This window comes from Macrobrachium rosenbergii, chromosome 18 (genome assembly GCF_040412425.1).
Source record: "Macrobrachium rosenbergii isolate ZJJX-2024 chromosome 18, ASM4041242v1, whole genome shotgun sequence".
Lineage (NCBI taxonomy): Eukaryota > Metazoa > Arthropoda > Malacostraca > Decapoda > Palaemonidae > Macrobrachium > Macrobrachium rosenbergii.
Genome location: NC_089758.1, coordinates 334955 through 353590, shown reverse-complemented (window position 1 = coordinate 353590; position 18636 = coordinate 334955). Strand labels below are relative to the sequence as shown.

The window sequence follows — 18636 nt, the reverse complement described above, 5'->3', positions numbered from 1 at the left end:
CCGCCACAATTCTCTGCAGACGTCTTGATGAAGAGTCCATTCTGTTGCCAGGACTTGACCTTTCCTGCTCAGACTGTCTGCTCTCACATTCCTTTCCCCCTGAATGAAACGTGTCAAAGTCACAATCTTCTCTTTGGCCCAGAGAAGGAGTTGCCTCGACGTTTCGTACAGCGACCTGGAGTGGGTTCCACCTTGCTTGTTGATGTAGGCCAACGCCGTCGTGTTGTCGGAGTTGACCTGTACGACCTTGTCTTGGACTGAGTGCTGTAACTCTTTGAGGGCTAAAAATATTGCAGTCAGCTTTTGATTATGTGGAGCTTCTCTTGCTCTCTGGTCCAGGATCCCGATACTTCCAACTTTCCTAATGTTGCTCCCCACCTCGAGTTCGACGCATCGGAGAACAACACTAGGTCTGGGTTCCTCTGTTTTAATGAAAGGCCCCCCTGAAGCTTGACTGGGTCGTTCCACCACTGAAGGCATTGTTTCACCGCCTCTGAAATGGGGATACACTCTATCTCTAGCCCCTTTTCTCTGCTCCAATACCGATTGAGGTGGAATTGGAGTGGGCGAAGGTTTAGTCTTCCTAAGGAAACAAACTGTTCTAGCGAGGAAAGGGTCCCTAGCAGGCTCATCCATTCCCTCGCCGAGCACATCCGTTTCCCCAGAAAGTCCTTTAGTTTTACCAAGGCCTGTTCCATCCTTGATGGTGACGGAAAAGCCCGAAAATCCCGAGACTGAATCCTCATCCCTAGATACAGGATCTCTTGGGATGGGGTTAGATGCGACTTCTGTCTGTTTACCAGAAGTCCTAGTTCCTCTGATAAACAGACTGTTGTTTGAAGATCCTCCAGACAGCGATTGAGGGAAGGAGCTCTGAGGAGCCAGTCGTCCAGATACAGAGAGGCCCTGATGCCTCTCGTGTGCAGCATTCCCGCTACATTTGACATCAGTCTCGTGAATATTTGGGGCGCAGTGCTTAGGCCGAAGCAAAGAGCCCGAAACTGGAATACCTCTTCCTTGAAGATGAATCTCAGGTATTTCTTGGAGCCCGGGTGGATAGGAATGTGGAGATATGTATCCTGAAGATCCAAGGAAACCATCCAGTCGTGTTGTCTGACTGCTGCTAACACTGCTTTTGCTGTCTCCATGGTGAACTTCGTCTTTTGTACAAAGACGTTGAGGACACTCACGTCCAGTACTGGTCTCCACCCCCCCGAGCTCTTGGGAACCAGGAAAAGGCGGTTGTAAAATCCTGGCGAATCCAGATTTCGTATTTTCTCTATTGCGTTCTTCTGCAATAATAAGGAAACTTGCTGTTGAATCGCCTGTGCCTTGGACTCGTCTCTGTATCTGGGAGACAGATCTATTGGTTTGTCTGCCACGGGGCTTTCTTAGGAAAGGGATTTTGTATCCATCCTTGAGTAGTTGAATGGACCAAAGATCCGCTCCTCTTTTCTTCCACACCTGCCAGAAGTTGAACAGCCTGGCACCTACCGCTGCCTGAAGGGGAAGAACGTCAGGTCCTGCTTCTTCCCTGTCTAGAGCCACTTCTTGTTGTAGTTCTTCTACCCGCCCTCGAGGAACCTCTACCTGAGGGCCGACCACGAAAGGGCTGAGATCCCTGAAAAACAGAAGCCTCAGCCTTACTCTTTTTAGTGATGAAAGTCGTTGGTAGGACTTTCCTTGCTGTCTTCGATATAAGATCTTGTGTGGTTTTCTGAGCCAAGGATGTAGAGACCTCTTTTACCAAGTCTTGAGGAAAGAGGTGAGAGGAAAAAGGGGCGTAAATTAGTTCCGATTTTTGACTGGATGTGACCCCATTAGCTAGGAAAGAGCAAAGATGGGCCCTTTTCTTCAGGATTCCTGCTGAGAAAAGCGCCGCTAATTCGCTGGCACCGTCTCTGATTCCTTTATCCATACACGACATCAGATGTACGAGTTCTTCGGTGTCGGTCGTGTTGAATAATCCCATCTTTCTTCCTAACGCTCCCAGGGTCCAGTCCAGAAAATTAAAGACCTCAAAGGCCCTAAAAATTCCTTTGAGGAGGTGGTCCAACTCTGATGTTGAGCAACAAAACTTCGTTCTCCCCATGGCCACTCGGCGAGATGAGTCAACAAGATTCGAGAAGTCTACCTGGGAAGAGGCAGGTATTCCAAGGCTGAACGATTCTCCAGTTTGATACCAAACGCTAGCTCTTGAAGCAAGTTTGGCTGGAGGAAAAGCAAAGGCCACCTTTCCTTGTTCCTTCTTTGAAAGCATCCATTCGTTCATCATTTTAAGAGCTCTCTTGGACGAGCGGGACAAAACCATCTTCATAAAAGTTGACCCCTTAGACGCCTTCCCAAGAGTAAATTCTGAAGGTGGGGAACGAGGAGCCGTCGGAATAGTTTTCAGGGAAAACTTCCGCAAAAAATTTCATAAGCTTTTTGAAGTCTGATGAAAGTTGATGGCCTTTACTATCGTCTTCTTCTGAAATTTCTTCTATATGATCCACAGGAGACTGAGGGATATCATCAATCTCTTCTTCTGATTGACCAAAAACCAAAGTAGCGACGTCTTTAAAAATATCATCTTGACGCTCGGCGTCCTGGTGTCCAGTCTCTTGACGTCTGGTGTCTTGGCGTCCATCTTCTTGTAGTAATAAAGTATGGCGTCCAGTCTCATGACGCCTGGCGTCTTGGCGGCCCAGATTCTTGACGCCTGGCGTCTTGGCGTCCAGATTCTTGACGCCTGGCGTCTTGGCGTCTGGCCTGGCGGTCTTGGCCAGACTCTTGGCGCCTGGCCCCTGGCGTCCATCCCTGGCGCCCATCCTCTTGAGCAACTTCGGGTGTCCTGGCGTCCAGACTTCTGACGATCGTTGTCCCGCCCAACCTTAAGGTCGCTGAGAACTGGCCCCTGTGCGACATCTGTCAAAAGCTTCCTCAGGCTGACGTACAATGATTGAGGCCTCTTGAATAGGCGAAACATTCTTCCCACGTTCGCTGTCCCGCTGCACCTTGAAGTCACTTGAGAACTGGCCGCCTGTGCGACATCGGTCAAAAGTTTCCTCAGGGCGACGTACAGCACTAGGTGGACAAAAGTTTGCATCCTTCTTTTCTGCAGGCTGCAAGACTTGCATCAGGAAGAGAGTTTCCGTTGCATGTCCTGAATTAGACTGATTTCGCGGGCTACCTGCTGTTGGGGATCGACAGGGGAGCCGCAATATCAGCTACTAATTCATTTTCTTCGATGAGACGTTGGAAATGACGTTCGGGGACGCCTCCAATCTCATTTCGTCTTCAGCGGAAGCAGACGCCCTCGCGCCCGTGGCGACAACATACGTCTGCTTTTCACCAGAGAGCAATCGTCCGAAGCTAAGAGGGGAACGATCTGGACTGCTCCAGTGACTACATCCCGAGTAGGAAGCGTCAAATCCCGACGCCGCTCCACAGAAGGAAGTTTCCTTTGAGGGGTCTCGACACGGATGTATGACGCCAGCCCGTCTAGTAACAGCGTCTTCCGACGAGGACGAAAAACACTTTAACCTCGTCTTTCCTATGGCGGGTGAGCGTCCTGGGAAGCGCCAACAGGTACGCTTCGAGGGGGACGACTGCTCGGTAGCTAAAGCCTCTCACCTCCCTTCGTCTGTCGACATTCCTTCTCACAGGGGTTGGTGAGCTTGGAAGAGGTCTAGGACTAGGAGCACGACAGGACCGAGCAATCGCACCCTCCACAACACTTGCACTTTTATTTTTCTCATTAACACTTGAATGTTTCAGATCTCTCACATTTGACCATAAATCCTTCTGTCTCTTGCGAGGATTCTACCTTTTGTCCAAGGGTTTGAATGGCCGTCATCATGTCCTTCAAGGTTGGCTCCTTATCAGTATCAGTGGCGGGTTCTGGGACTACCACTACTGGGGAATGAATAATAGGATTGATAATAAGAGGAGAATCTTCAATTCCCTGACTATCTCTAGAAGAGCGAGATTTACTACTCCCGGCTCTTCTGATCCTATCCCTTTCAAGCTTAGAAACATAGCGGTAGTAAACCATCCACTCTTTCTCTGATAAACCCAAACATTCATCACATCTATCCTTTAACTCACAATTCTTACCTCTGCAATTTACACAAATAGAGTGGGGATCCAACGCAACTTTAGCAAGCCGGGTTTTACACCCCCTCACACACATTCTCACACTCGAAGCAGAGTCAGACATCTTGGAAAGAGAAAAATCGTAAGAGAGATCAAAAGGAGCAAAGGTCAAAACCAACAATATCTAAAAGATTCCAGAAAATCCAAAGCAAATCCAAAAAACAAGCCAAAGCCAAAGCCAAAGAGTACTTCACCAAAACTCTGTGAAAAACACGGGCCAAACGAGCGAAATTCTTAACGATGCAACCAGTACGGCGGCAGGGAAGATCTGAGGAACAGCTGGAATGGTTCAAGGTACCTGGGTAGAGGGTGCACTGGTGGTACACCTGACTACCCATCGGCGATTGCCACGAGTTTTGAAATTCTGCCACGCGTCAGGGACTTAAGCTATATATATAACTACCAGGTAAGTCAGATGTTTAAAAATGCAGGTTCGTCCTAGACCTTGACTGAGTTCTGGTTCTGCTACCCCAAAAGGGCAGTGCCTTAAGTGGAGGAATGGTTCTGGTACTCGTAGATGAAGAATCCCTGGGGCGTCTAGATGAACAAGCTAAAAGGTCCTGTGTGCTTTTCTTCTGAAGCTCTGAAGAAATGTCGCTGACTGTAGCTTGAGGGAAGAGATGCTGGCGATCGAGAGGAGAGTATAAAAGGGAAGACTTCTGAGAAACCGTGAAGCGCTTCATGGTGAACGAGCACCAGAGCTCTCTCTTCTTCAGTACTCCCATCGCATAGAGAGCCATCCCTGATGCCCCTATCCTTGCACAACAGGACATTCAGACAATTTGCCGTGATGTCCTCAGGAAGCGAAGAGCAATTCTTAACCTTATGGGCTAATGCACCCACTGACCAATCCAAGAAGCTTATCACTTCAAAAATTCTAAAAAGGTTCTTCAGAAAGTGGTCAGGTTCTGTACGGGAGATCATCACCTTAGTGACAGCGATGGCTGAATCTCCAAGACGAGTCTCTAAGTCCTGAGAAGTTAGACTCGTCCTGAGAAGTCCCCCTGGGAGGAGGCAGCCACTCCCAGTGAGGGAGCTTCTCCAGTGTCATACGAAGAATACCTCTCAATGCATGAGATGAGAGGGAAGATAAGTGAACGAAGACTTCCTCTGCTCTCTCTTCTCCAAGAGCCCAACTGTCTGTCTAGCTCATTGAGAGCCTTCCTAGCGGAAGATGAAAGCACCATCTTCAGCAGCCTGGAGGAGTCAGCAGGCTTATCATTGATGAAAAAAGTCAAAGCTGGGGACACTGGGGCCACAGGCGAGAAGAATCTCAGAAAGTTCTGAAGCAAGTATGTCAATAAAGCTGCATAGGCTGTCAGAGGGGAGCCCTGATCCATATCACCTTCTTCTTCCTACGAAACAGGATAAATGAACCTGCTAGAGGCCTTATAGAGGGATGAGTGAGTTTTTTTAATTACTGAGAGGCCTGGAGAGAGAGAGAGAGAGAGAGAAGGGAAGAGGGATGAGGTCTAGTTTGTTTACTTTGGCTGTCTGTCTGTGGAAACTTAAGATATCACAGCTAGTTGACTTGGGCCAGTTTTTTTGTGTGCTTTTTGAGAGTTGGTTTTTCTTGTTAGTGTGCTGTTCTTGTTGTGTATAGTTCTACCTTCTTATTTTTATGTTTCCTTGTTTTGTTTGTGTGCTGTGTTGGCGTCCATACACCTTACATCTTCCAGCAACCGGGTGTCAGATGAGTGTTGTACTGTTTTTGTGGTTTTGAATTCACATAATGGGCATCTGGTTAAATTTTGAAAAGATAGTGAGACCGTTGGAGAATGATAGGGAGGTATGGAAGAAGGCGTGAGAGGTTTGAAAGTTACAATGGCGAAAGTGTTGAGAAGTAATTGAGAAAGTGTTGAATGTAAATAAAAGTGCGTGAAAAATTTGAGGGTCCGTGAAGTGTTGGAAGTTGGTCCCAGTGGGCTTAGTTATGTTGTAGGGGAAGTATGTGTAGATGGTAGTGTGAGAGAAATACTTGATCATAACCAATTGAGATGGAAGGATGTACGGAATATGTGCTGAGAATGGGGTGTATAAATGGTTGAAATTGTGGGTGAACCAAGTAAGCATGAGAGCTTGTGAAGGGTGTATGGAGGATCAGCAATTTGTTTTGATAGAGTATGGTGGAAACTAAGAAAGGGAAGAACGTGGAACGGAGTGATCGTACTAGGGGTGTGAGTGCCAAAGTGAAAATGAGTGATAAAGCGTGTAATTCGGATGAATGGCATGGTATGAATAGAACGTTAGGAAATGCGGGTTTGATATAACTGAGTTGACTGAACGTGTAGGGGTGACTGAACGGTTGGAGATGAGCGAAAGTGTAAGAGTAAGAGCTAGCAATGGATACTGTTGAAAGCATGAATGAATCTTGGAATGGAAAGGTCAATGAGCGAATGGGATGGGTTAGTTGAAGAATTGGGGGAGGTATTTGGGAACAAGTTAGAGGGTATAAATGAGATTGTGGATGAAATTGAGAGTGGTAATAGTGAAGAAGATAGTGTGAATCTGAGAGAGAATGGAGGAGAAAATGTAAATCTGAATGTTGCTGGAAGAGACAGCGAGTCTGAGAGAATGATTGAGTGCCCAGCAAACACGTTCTAGGGACCTCCGTGGGTGTTGCGTAAGGCAATTTAAATGCAGTGTGAAAAGTGTTGGAAAAGGGGGAGAATTATAGAGGGATGAGTGAGTTTTTTAATTAGCATTTCCCAACGTTCTGTGAGAGAGAGAGAGAGAGAGAGAGAGAGAGAGAGAGAGAGAGAGAGAGAGAGAGAGAGAGAGAGAGAGAGAGAGAGAGAGAGAGAGAGAGTGAGTGCTGGTTGTTGGAAGAGGGATGAGGTCGTTCTTTAAATATATGTGAGGATTTTTCGGTTTTGAGGCAGTTTTGAGTCAGAGCTTGCCGGTCAGTCGTTTGGTCTTGGACAGTTTTTGTGTGCTTTTGAGAGTTGTTGGTTTTTCTTGTTAGTGTGCTGTTCTTGTTGATATAGTTTCTACCTTCTTATTTTTATGTTTCCTTGTTTTGTTTGTGTGGTTTTGTGTGCTGTGTTGGCGATGGGCCTTTTCAGCAACCAAGGATCAGGGTGAGTGTTGTGTATTTTTTGTGGTTTTGAATTCACTGGGCGAAGAAGGAGGCCCTCTCTTAAGCAAACTTAAGATATCAGCCAGTTGACACTGAATTGGCGCTTGTTTCCGTCATATCAGGTAGACTTGTTGTAAGACCTCTGGTGCCCAGATGCGTTGGAGAATGGCAGAGCGAGAAGGCAGAGTGGTGTACTGAAGTCTTGGGCGTTGTAGGGCACTCTACTGAAGGGTGCTTCCATCTGGGATGCTACCCATGCGGCTATTACTGGGAGGTTGGCTGCTCTTAGGAGCTTGTTGCTAACAGGTCCAACTGGGGAGTGTCTTGGCAGATGAACGCCTGGGTTCCTGCCTGGGAGTTCTGGAGAAAAGCCTGGGGGAATCCCAGAAACTGACTGCCCCTTCACTGGAGGGGAGCCACCGTATCCGATGGGCCTTTTCAGTGACTGCAATTCATCACTCCCATGTGTAGGGCTTGAGTACACCCTAGTTTGACCTTTGCCTTTGTCGCGACCTGGGAAGGAACAGGTCATCGGTGGTGATGAGCAGACCCACTGACCTCCTCCCTCCGGTACTGCTCCCCATGTGTACCTTTGCCTACATTCATTACTGACACTACTAACAGTAACTTTTTTCCACTTTGTCCATAAGGACATGCACTGAAGCACCCAACTGGGTCACTGTATCCACTATTAACCCCATTTTAACATCAAAATTATGCATGAGTTTCAACTCGGGGTTGGCAAGGGGGTCGGGATTGGAAGCGAGGGAGCTGGGTAAAGGAGCAGGTTGAATAGTCGAAGGACTGGGAACAGGTGACACAGTGGGAGCCGGCATAGATACAGCAGGAATATTATCATCACCAGAACTAGCTACAGTCTTGCTATCCACCATCTTATTCTCTGCTCTAGTGGCTGCCTTACATTTTCTATCTCTAATTTGCTATATGAGACCCCAAACCCTTCCATTGTTTAGTATCCCACTAAGAACATTTGTCACAGGTTTGACAACTGAACACTCTTGTCTCCTACACCCAACACACACAGTGAGAGTCATATTTCTCTTTAGGAAGTCTTGTATTACAACCTTTGCTGCAACAGGGTTGCACTAGAGTCAGACATACTAACTAACTAGTCAACAATCGTAATTATAATTAAAGTCAAGTTGAAGAAAAGCATCCCAAACTGAGAAATAATGGTCTCACTAAGAGAACCTAATGTAAACACAAAGCCATAGGCTACCAGTACTTTACCAAAAGAATCTCAATGGAAAAGCAATGAAAACCAAAATTTAAACGGACTGCTCACAACTGTACTTCAGTCGGGAACCACCAGAAAACAACTGAGCTCTCTGCTGAAGTTGTTCCTTGCTTACCCCAAAAGTGGGCTGGGTCTAGTCACCTACACCAACACTAGCGCTACCCATGTCTTTCAAATTTTTAAGCTGCCGGTCAGTGAAACAATGTAATTACTTAGTAAGTTACATATATAAAACCATGGTTTACATCAGAGTGGCCTTCTTCCAAAAGAGATGCATACCAGGCTAGTCTCTTTTACACAAGAAAGGGCAGATAGAGAAGGGTTAACAGTGCACAATGTTAAGTATCGTCAAGTGTGTGTCAACAGTAAAAGATGTGTAATGAATATGCCAGCCTATTCTAAGCTGGTGCAGGCATATAAAATTCCATGATGAGAGGGGCCTAACAACATACTATACAGGCCAACCTTACATGGGACTTTGATCTCTCTACTGGTAGTATCTCAATGGAGCGGCTAGTGCCTTGACCAACCTACAACCTACCGTTTTGTAATTCAAGGCATGGTTAAACATCTCTGACTGGGACAATAAGGTAATTACAAAACAGTGTTCCTACACAGGTAATGTAGGACTTAACCACAGGCTGGGGCTTTTATACAAACAAATTTCACCACATTAAGAATACCAGCCTGCACTTTCCATATTTCTTATCACCTTTAATAGATAAAAATTCTGCACAAGGAAACATTCTACACTTTCCACATTCATATACCTTAATACAAAATTATTATTTAATAACATCTCCATAACCCTATAAAAGATCATCACATGTACATTTATTTTCTAACTCTATTCCAATAAAAACATTTTACATAACTTCCTTTTGGTCTGAAATTTTTTTTTTTTATGTAACTTTCTTTTTGGTATTGAAATGAGACTATTCAGATATCCTGTTTCATTTTAGAACATGAGCAACTGTATTTTCAACTCCTCAAGTCAGGCAACATCCATTTCACCAAGTACCTGGCTGCAGTTACTAGAAATACCATCATCTTTGTAGTATTACTAAAAAGTCTCTTCTTCAGTAATAGCCGACCTAAAAATAGAGCTAGTTTTTGCAGGGTATAAAGCTATAAAATTATATAAAATGCATGTCTCTTTATATGCAACAGCAGTCGTTGCTTTATGAATGTTAAGTGCCACTTGTGGCAGACCGACCTGCACCCTGATGGCCTACTATTATGTCAGGCTCCATATGGTAATATGTGTTTTGCGCAAACACATTTCCCTGTATGGTTGGTTATGAGGCTGTAACCGATGGGTTTTGAGGTCAGTAACGATTAGAATCAGGAATTAGGTTCAGCAATAGTAACCATTTTTGTTGCAAAATGCTGATGAATATTGCTGCACTGTACATTTTTTTCACAATTTTTGTCTTGTATTATTTCCAAATTTCATATAACGAAGACTGAAAATTCTACTGACATTTGTGACGACACTTTTGCCATTTTACTTTTAATCCTATAATCTAAATTCAGTGAAGAAGAGTATATTTACCAGTTCATATTAATAATAAACAGTATACACAATCACAACAACCACAAATACATAATTCTACAAGCCCTATGATACTGAGACTTTTAATGTATCAAATATCAGTAAAGCTCTAAATTAAAATCTGATTGAAATAACTGATCCGGGGAAGAGTGCAACTGAACAAAGAAATCCTGGAATATATTTCCCCTCCAATTGTGTTAACCAATCAAGCTATGTATATGACAACAAAATAACATACAAATTCTCCTTCCAAAGAAATACCTCACACCACCAAGCCAATTGCAAACAATACTGGCAAAACCACTGCAATGTGGACAGATATATATCCAAGGATGATTTTTGGTAAAGTAAAAACTTGTCACTAGAAATCTGGAAAGTGGATGTGATTTACCTGCTCCTTCTAAGAACCTCTTGAAACATTCATGGATATCTATGCTTTAGTGTTCATGGCAAAACCACTATCCATTATCAGAAAAGTGATTGCAATTTATCATTACCTATTATTCTTTGGGGAGAAATATAGTAGTAAAGAAGGAGTAAGAGCAGAGTTTAACTAATTGGGATCAATAAAACAGAGGAGGAAGGTAAACATTGACACAGAGGAAAGATAGTGAAAATGGAGTGAAGTAAAAGACAAGAAAATGCAATTAAGTTTAAAATTAATTTATAAGACAGTTATCAGGCCTGTACTAATATGAGGAGAAAGGTACTGAGAAAGAAAGTGGAGGACTGTTGAAAGAGCCAAGAGAAGGATGGTGAGATGGATTGCTGGAATATCAACTGGAAAGGTTTTAGACAAGAAAATGCCATTAATAAGAAAAAGAAGATTTATAAGACAGTTATCAGGCCTGTCAATGATGGGGAGGATAGGGGCAGAAACATCAGTGGATCAGATGGATGGATGAAAGTGAGAGGGACTGTTGGAAAGAAGATGCAAGAATAGAAATAGATAAAGCTGACTTGACCCTGCTGCTATACAGTGGGACTAATAAGGTCGAAAGAAGTAGTAGTAGTGAGGTTTATAACAATTTGATGTAATAATCTACTACAAACCTTAAGGCCAGCTAATTCAGCTGCAGTTAATATGGACCTTCTTTCAGCCTGATTGAAAAATGGAGGAACAGTCAGGACACAATCTTTAATCTTCTGATCAGTGTGTTCTTCTGCTGTTTCTCTTGCATATGACAGAAGCTGTGCTACCAACTCCTCAACTGAATATGCAGTTTTCCTAAAAAATACAGTAACAAACAAAATTAGCCTTATTGGTTGTATCAGAACATCAAAACTTAAGTATGAATAGGCAAAATTGACTTACAGTACAGACTTTCCCCTACTTACAGCCTAATAAGCTTATGGCCATAAGCAGTTCACAACTGAATAAATTGAAAAAATAAGCAATAAATCAACTTCCAAATGAAAAAAAGGACTGTATACAAAGCATTGTTAAATAAATAAGATGATATCAACATCCAAGCATCAGCCAGTTTTCTTGATGAAATTTTTAGTGACCCAAGACCTCTTGTGTTTGGAGTTCCTCATGGTAGTGTTCTTGGTCTACTGTTATTTTTAGTGTATACAAATGATATGGATGTTGGCCTGGAAACCAACCAGTATCGGGAGATGCAACACTTGTGGGTGTAGTAAAGTCTCCACTTACAAGAAATGGAGTTGTTCTTAGTCTCAAATGTAACATGGAATGGATTAATCAATGGTTTAGTTGGTGGGGTATGAGGTTGACCTCCACTAAAATGAAAACAATATTGATAGTAGATCTTGTACCAATTTTCCACCCCATCCTCCCCTTCAAGTGGATGCACTCTGCAGAATGAATTTGAAGCTTTAACTAACTTGGTGTAACTTTTGACTCACATCTTACTTTTGAGAAACATCTGACAAAAGTGTCAGCAAATGTCACACAAAAGTTACATATTTTATAATAAGGCCTATATATATATATATATATATATATATATACAAAGTATGTGTATATGTATGTATAATATGTATATATATATATATATATATATATATATATATATATATATATATATATATATATATATATATATATATATATATATATATATATATATATAAGGCAGAACAGGATAGCCAGAAGACGTGGTAAAATTGCAGACATCATCATTTCTTAGAATATAAGAGGCACAGACGAGCTTTTGGGAATACATGAATTTTCTCATCATCAGGCCCACTTATCTAGAGAATGACATAAAAATAAGGAGAAACAGTAAAACTATACTGATTGACTAAATCTAAAAGTATTAAAACAGACACAGGATTCTATATAGACAAAGCTAGGTTGACTGCATTGCTACTGAGCACTGAATAATGGTAAGATTATGAGATTTCTCATATGGTACAGTATAGTGAGACAGAGAACAATAAAATAGGTAATCTGATGCTGAACAAGCAATTACCTAACCAGACTAGTTAATGGTTAATACTTTTTGTTAAAAATCTTTCAATAAAATTTTATAAAACAATATGGCTTACATATTATTCAGTGAGTACATATAAAAGTTATAACTATAGTCTGTGATAATGAAGGCTGACTCTAGTTTTAACCAGTATTTTTACAGACTACTTGCTGGTCTGGCTTTTCTTTTTGCTAGTACAGCACCCAGTCGGTCCTTTTGATGGCAGACTATTAGATTTGCACTGTAGAGAATCCCTTGAATATCCACAACTCACCATACCTGCATGTAATTGCCACTCAGACCCCAAGAGATACAGTATACTGTATATACACAATTCATAAAAGTTTTAAAAACTGCGCTCCAATGGTTGGTAATACAGTACTGTGGTCCTAAAGTACAGGCAGTACCCGGTTAACGACGATCCGGTTTTACGGGGCTTGTCTTGCGATGAAAATCAGCAATTTTTGGCGCCAAAAACTGCCAACTTTCACTTTTTGGCGCCAAAAATTGCCGACTTCCGCTTAGTGGTGCCGATAATTGGGTATTGGCTCCGATACATACCTAACAGAGGCACCGATAACCGAAAATCAGCGCTTTTCGGCTACTAGCCCCAAAAATCACAGATTTTTGGCTACCATCACATCCTCAGAATGGAACCCCTGCCGATAACCAGGGACTGCCTGTATTAGTAACACTGTTTACAGGCATAAACAGGCTGAAAAAGGGTTTTGTGGGGCTGGGGAATGAGTTCTCAGCTTGGTGGTGGTGAAGGCTAAGCAAGATGGGAGGGGGGTGGTTGGCAATGCTGTGTGGGGAGTGCGAAGTTTTAGTAATGCTGTTCCTGAGAAAGGGTTATTAGGAGTCAGGTGGCCAGGGAAGGAGTTTCCTGCAAGACGATGAAGGATTACCCAAGCCATACCAAATGTTTAACTATAAAACTCTCTATTAAAACATAATTTACAATATTTTATACTTAAATCTTATATGGTCAATGTTTTGAAATGGTCAAGGAATACCAGTTTTGTATACTTTATATAAATGGCTTGTGAAAATGCTTAAACCTTTACATGTAAAAATTTCAAACACATATTAAAAATATATACACTTCATAAAAAAGTTGAAAAATTTGCATGTGAATTTTAAATTGATGTAGTGTATTTATTCACAAATGTACCTTTAGATGATTTGTTTTCAATCAAAATATTTTTATATTCCCTTGACCATTTCAAACACTGTAAATTTTGTTTTAAAGGTGAGTTCTGTGTCCCACATTTTGGAATGACTATTGATAATCCCTAATCTCTTCTCCTTAGAAATATTTCAAGGAATCTTTTGAGAAAAAATTGTTACCAAAAATTATGCCACAAGAAGTGATGTGGTTTAATTGTGTGGGTATTTTCATTATTTGCCAGCTTGCAAAAATCTTCAGGAATTTCTGTTTAAGCTGAATAACTTCATCCCATCTATCATATTTACTGTACAGGAAGAAGACACTTTGAATTTTCTTGTTGACACTGTCCTTCCATCTGATAGAAATGTCACCTATTCCATCTTCTGAAAATCTACTAACATTGGCTCGTTTTTATTCAAACCATCATTGACGTTACATTATCTGTTTTTTTCTATTATGTTTTAAGGGCTCCGCACATTTGCAGTCAGAGTTTACTGATGCTGAAACAAATACTGTTTATGATACTGCCTCAAAACTTATGATACCCCAGGACTTTTGTGGATGCAGCATGAAAAAGTGACAGGAAAACATTTAACTGGTAGTACAACCAAACCTAATAGAAAAACATTCTAAAGTTACCATAAGATGACAGTTTTTGGTTTTTGGATATTCATAAAAAGTGTTGTCCGTAATTTTAATGCTAGGGGTTTTGTAATAAGATTTTCACCTCATGACGTTTCTGGTTGCATATACAAAATTCCCTGCAAAAGTTGTTATATAAAATACCACAGACAAACTGGAAAATCACCTGAACAACTAATCAAACAGAAGCAATATCCCGTGAGAACTGGCCAGATATCGAATGCATTATTTGTACACATGAGAGCAAGTCCATAGTTTTGTGCATCGACTCAAGTTAAAAGGAATGTCACTGAATCTTGTTTAATCAAGTCAAACACTAGTAGTGTTTTGAACCTTAGTCTTGGTCTGTTTAAGCTCGATGCTGTATATTAAAAAAAAATTAAGTATAAGCAAAGAGATTAAAATTCAGGTTTATACGTGTTTGGAAAATTGTTTGGTCACTCTTTCCATAATTCTTCACATTAAGCTTGTCGTTTCAGTCTGTGACCAGGTTATCCCAGATTATCCTGGATGTTCTCTTTCTTTTTTACCCTTTGACAATTAACCATCTGGTGTTTTGTTCTTTTTGTTTCCGTATTGGAGTAGATTTTTGTTGGACTAAATAACATTTTGGTTGAAGTAGAAAGCATGTTGTTCCAGAGAGATAACAGCAAATTTTACATAAGCAAAATGAATGCATGAATTTGGTGCAGTTTGTAGGAAAATGGGTGTACAGATGATTGGGACCCAATGGTTGACACTTGGGGACTCTGAGGATATGCAAATGGTTTGCCTGGTAATAGGAAAACTACATATGAGTGTTCAATTTAGGATTCCTGTGAGTAGGTGGAGTATAATGCTACTCAACTTTCATGAGAGTTTAATATGTTAAAAAGGAATGGATGAGAACATACATGTACCAAATTTTTCAGTTATTGGAATGACAGGTATTCGCAAGATTATGTACATAATAGGTATGCTCATTTGGAGAAGTCCAAGTTGATAAAATATACGAAAGTGTGTATATTTATTCCTTAATTGGTGCAAAACTGTACTGATGTGGAAACTACATACAACAGTCTGCCTATTTTGTGACTGAAAATGAATGAAGATTTTGAAAAGGTTGTAATAGACTGCTGACTGTTGCTGGTGAGTAGAAGACAATGGATCATTTGTGCAAGTTTGCGTATGCAGCACCTATTATGGATAAAGGGAGTGAATTGTTGTGAATATGGTAAGATAGCACATTCCCTGTGTGTGTAAGCAAGCTGAGAAAGCTGTTTTGAGTGATAATGGCCCAGAGTTTACTTGATAAACATTTGAGGTATGTTGAATAATTGGGATGCTGAACAAGTGTATTAAACACCTTATATAGTAAGCACAAATGGTTTGGCTAAAGGAGAAATTTGGACAATGAGTTATGTATGTTGTAAAAGCACTGTGGTTATATAATGCAAGTGTTCACAAAGTATAGGAATGTCCCCTAGTGAGTGTTATGAATTTTGAGTGATGTGTGTTAAACCCTCAATGCAGGTGACTGAAGATAACAGGGGTGTTTGAAGGGCACATGAACAGTATGAGTTACAAAGTTAAAGAGGTATTAAAGGAGATTATAGATAAAGGGAGATTTCAAATAAGTTCAGGGGGAAGTATGAAGGTCCTTATGTGATAAGTGTGGTTGAATAGATAAAGTTATTTGTTAGAAGCTGAACGTGGAGATTGTAGTTAGTTACAAAGAAGGCGTGAACCTCTTGAGCATTTGAGGATGCACCTGGTGATTGAATGCTTGCTAAAGAGGATAAAAGATGATGAGAGTGAACAAGAAAAAAAATTCTGCTAGAAGGGGAACAGTTTTAGTAGAGACAGTTGAGACTAAGAAAGGAAAAGGTAGGAAATGGGAAATTGTTTGAGCAAAGGAGTGCAATTGGAAGGAATGGATGAAATGGACAGAGAACTAGATCAGATGAAGTAATTTATGACATACATGGGATTAATGTAAGGAGAGAGTTGGATGAGGCACTGTCAGAACTCGAGTGTAGAAATTGATGAGTTTCACAGATTTACAAAGAGTACTCCAATAGTTAGTTGATAAATTTTGTAACTGTTTTCATTATTATTGCATTAAAGCAGCTTAACCAGACCACTGAGCTGACTTTCAGCTCTCATAGGGCTGGCCTGAAGGATTAGATTAAAATAGCAGGTCTAGGCCTGAAGGCAAGCGCTAGGACCCAATAGGTCGTTCAGTACGATGATGAAAGAAAGAAAATGAAATTAAAAACTGCACGTAGGCACATGCTCTCATACTGGAACACTTACATGCAATAAATACTTTTACTCATTCTTCCTACTGCTAGCTAGACATAAGGCTGAAATTGATACTAGTGATATAATTGATTCAGCACGTAGTACAATAACAACTAAGAATGATAGTTTGGGAAGTAATAAGATTGAGGAAAACATGATTAACCAACCAGCAGAGAGCAGGCTAACCTGGACAATACTATGTAACTATTATGTAAATACAGGTACTAGGTTTAAGACAAAGACTTAGTAGTGAAAAATGGATTGCAAACAATGACTGCAAGAAAGGATGAAAATGTAGGGGCACTGTACTGGATATAAAAAAAAAAAAATTTTGAGGACGGGGAAAAACATGTTTCTGGTAGCGGCTGTGAGAGCTCAAAGGAGTTACTCTTATGGTTCAACCAGGGCCCCATAAGACTGACCAACAAGTCTCAAAGAATTCTCTCATAGTTGGTAGACACAGCGATAGAGTTTAAAAGGACTCAACACAAGAGGGATCTTTCCCCTGCATAAAGAGCAAACAGTATGTCCCCTGTAATCACAGTGGTTAGGGACCATAAAGTGAAAACCTGCATTAAGCTGGTATCCACCCCCCAAAAAAATGCATATAACTGCCTATTTTAATAGTTCAAACCCCCAAAATGCCTCAAACTATCACCTACAACACTTTCATATTTCAAAGTCATCTTACATTATTACGGTATTACCCTTAAAAATATATAGTTTACAGCTACGTGTGAAAACTAATCAAGTTCCCCCTATATTCAGGCACAGCCACTTTCCCTCATACAGTATTGAAGTTGTCCCATTTTCTTTTTACAGACGGGAAACACTGGGAATACACAAGTAGACGGATAGGGGAAACTGGGAATTCACAATTAGACAGATAGGAGAAACATTGGGAATTCACAAGTAAAGTTAAGTACTGTACTTAAATATATTTTAATATGCACTGAAAAAAATACCAAATTATAAATACAATGAACAGTGGTAAAATATTCTCTTGTGTATGTACGTTACAATTATTTACTAATTTCCAAATATTAATAATAATGTAAACACAGCAAAATATCAATAAAATGTTATTTCACATACAGAATCCATTTACAGTATACCATAATGCTTATTTGTGCCACCTCATCTTAATAATTTGAAACAGCCCCTTAACTGGCCCCCTTTACTATGGAGTGCGAGAGTAGTTGTTCTCCACTCGGCTACACAGGAAATTTCCCTACGATGTACCTACTGTCTGTCACCCTCCCCAGGCACTCCCATAAAAATTCCTGCCTTTGTGATTTCTTCCTGCGTCTTCAATCTGTTTTTCTGGCTGGTTCACTGTTTCAGATAGTACTGGCACAGACTGGAAAAAACTGGCCCAAAACCAGTTTACAGTAACCAGAAGAGGTCAATGCTGGCCTTGTGATGAGAGATGGGTCAGAGACGTTCCCAGAGACCTGAGTGCACTCGCATGTCAAGAGCCACGAGGTGCTCTTCCCAATTTGGTGCAGCGAACCACTTGTGTACCCAGGCACGTTACTCCATTCCTACTGCAGTAGGAGGATTCCGCTACAACTGGAAGTCAACCTTGCTTCATGCTACGAGGCCTATTATAAGCCAAGCAGGTACGTGTCTGACTGAGGGGTTCCACCAGCCTATTTTTCTACAATTCTCTCGATTCTCTTGCTGAAGTTCCCTTGTCTTGTAATTTCCTGCATCTGGCAATTTTAGTGACTTATGCCTTTGTGTTGAATTCCTTAAGCAGTTATTCATGAATTAAAATTCTTTCTTAAGCCTTCAGCCCTATAGAAAATTAATTCATTAGGTTGTACATATCTGACGCTCGAGTGACTGTGTATCGTTTTCTCTCACTTGCAGAGAGGGGTTCAGTCTTGCGTGCTGCATATTTTCGCTGTGTCCAATCAGGAGCCCTGCTCTACATGAAGAATCCTACAATTATTAATTTAACTGCAACTGTAAATATATGTATTAAGGTCCTGGATTTTAATCCTGTTTCCCCAGTGAGCATATTTGCTTTTTTCTCTTGTTGTTTGGACGCGGTTGAAGTTCTGTTGC

General features: G+C 41.2%; 1 protein-coding gene across 4 annotated transcripts in view; it reads right to left on the bottom strand.

The window, feature by feature from the left end:
• Positions 1-18636, bottom strand: part of Grp170 (Grp170 co-chaperone) — a 309324-nt gene that overhangs the window by 233450 nt on the left and 57238 nt on the right. For all 4 annotated transcript variants that reach the window (XM_067120035.1, XM_067120037.1, XM_067120034.1 and 1 more), the window contains exon 4: positions 11083-11257. In XM_067120035.1, the coding sequence (XP_066976136.1) occupies positions 11083-11257 (175 nt within the window). The remainder of the gene's footprint in view (positions 1-11082; positions 11258-18636) is intronic.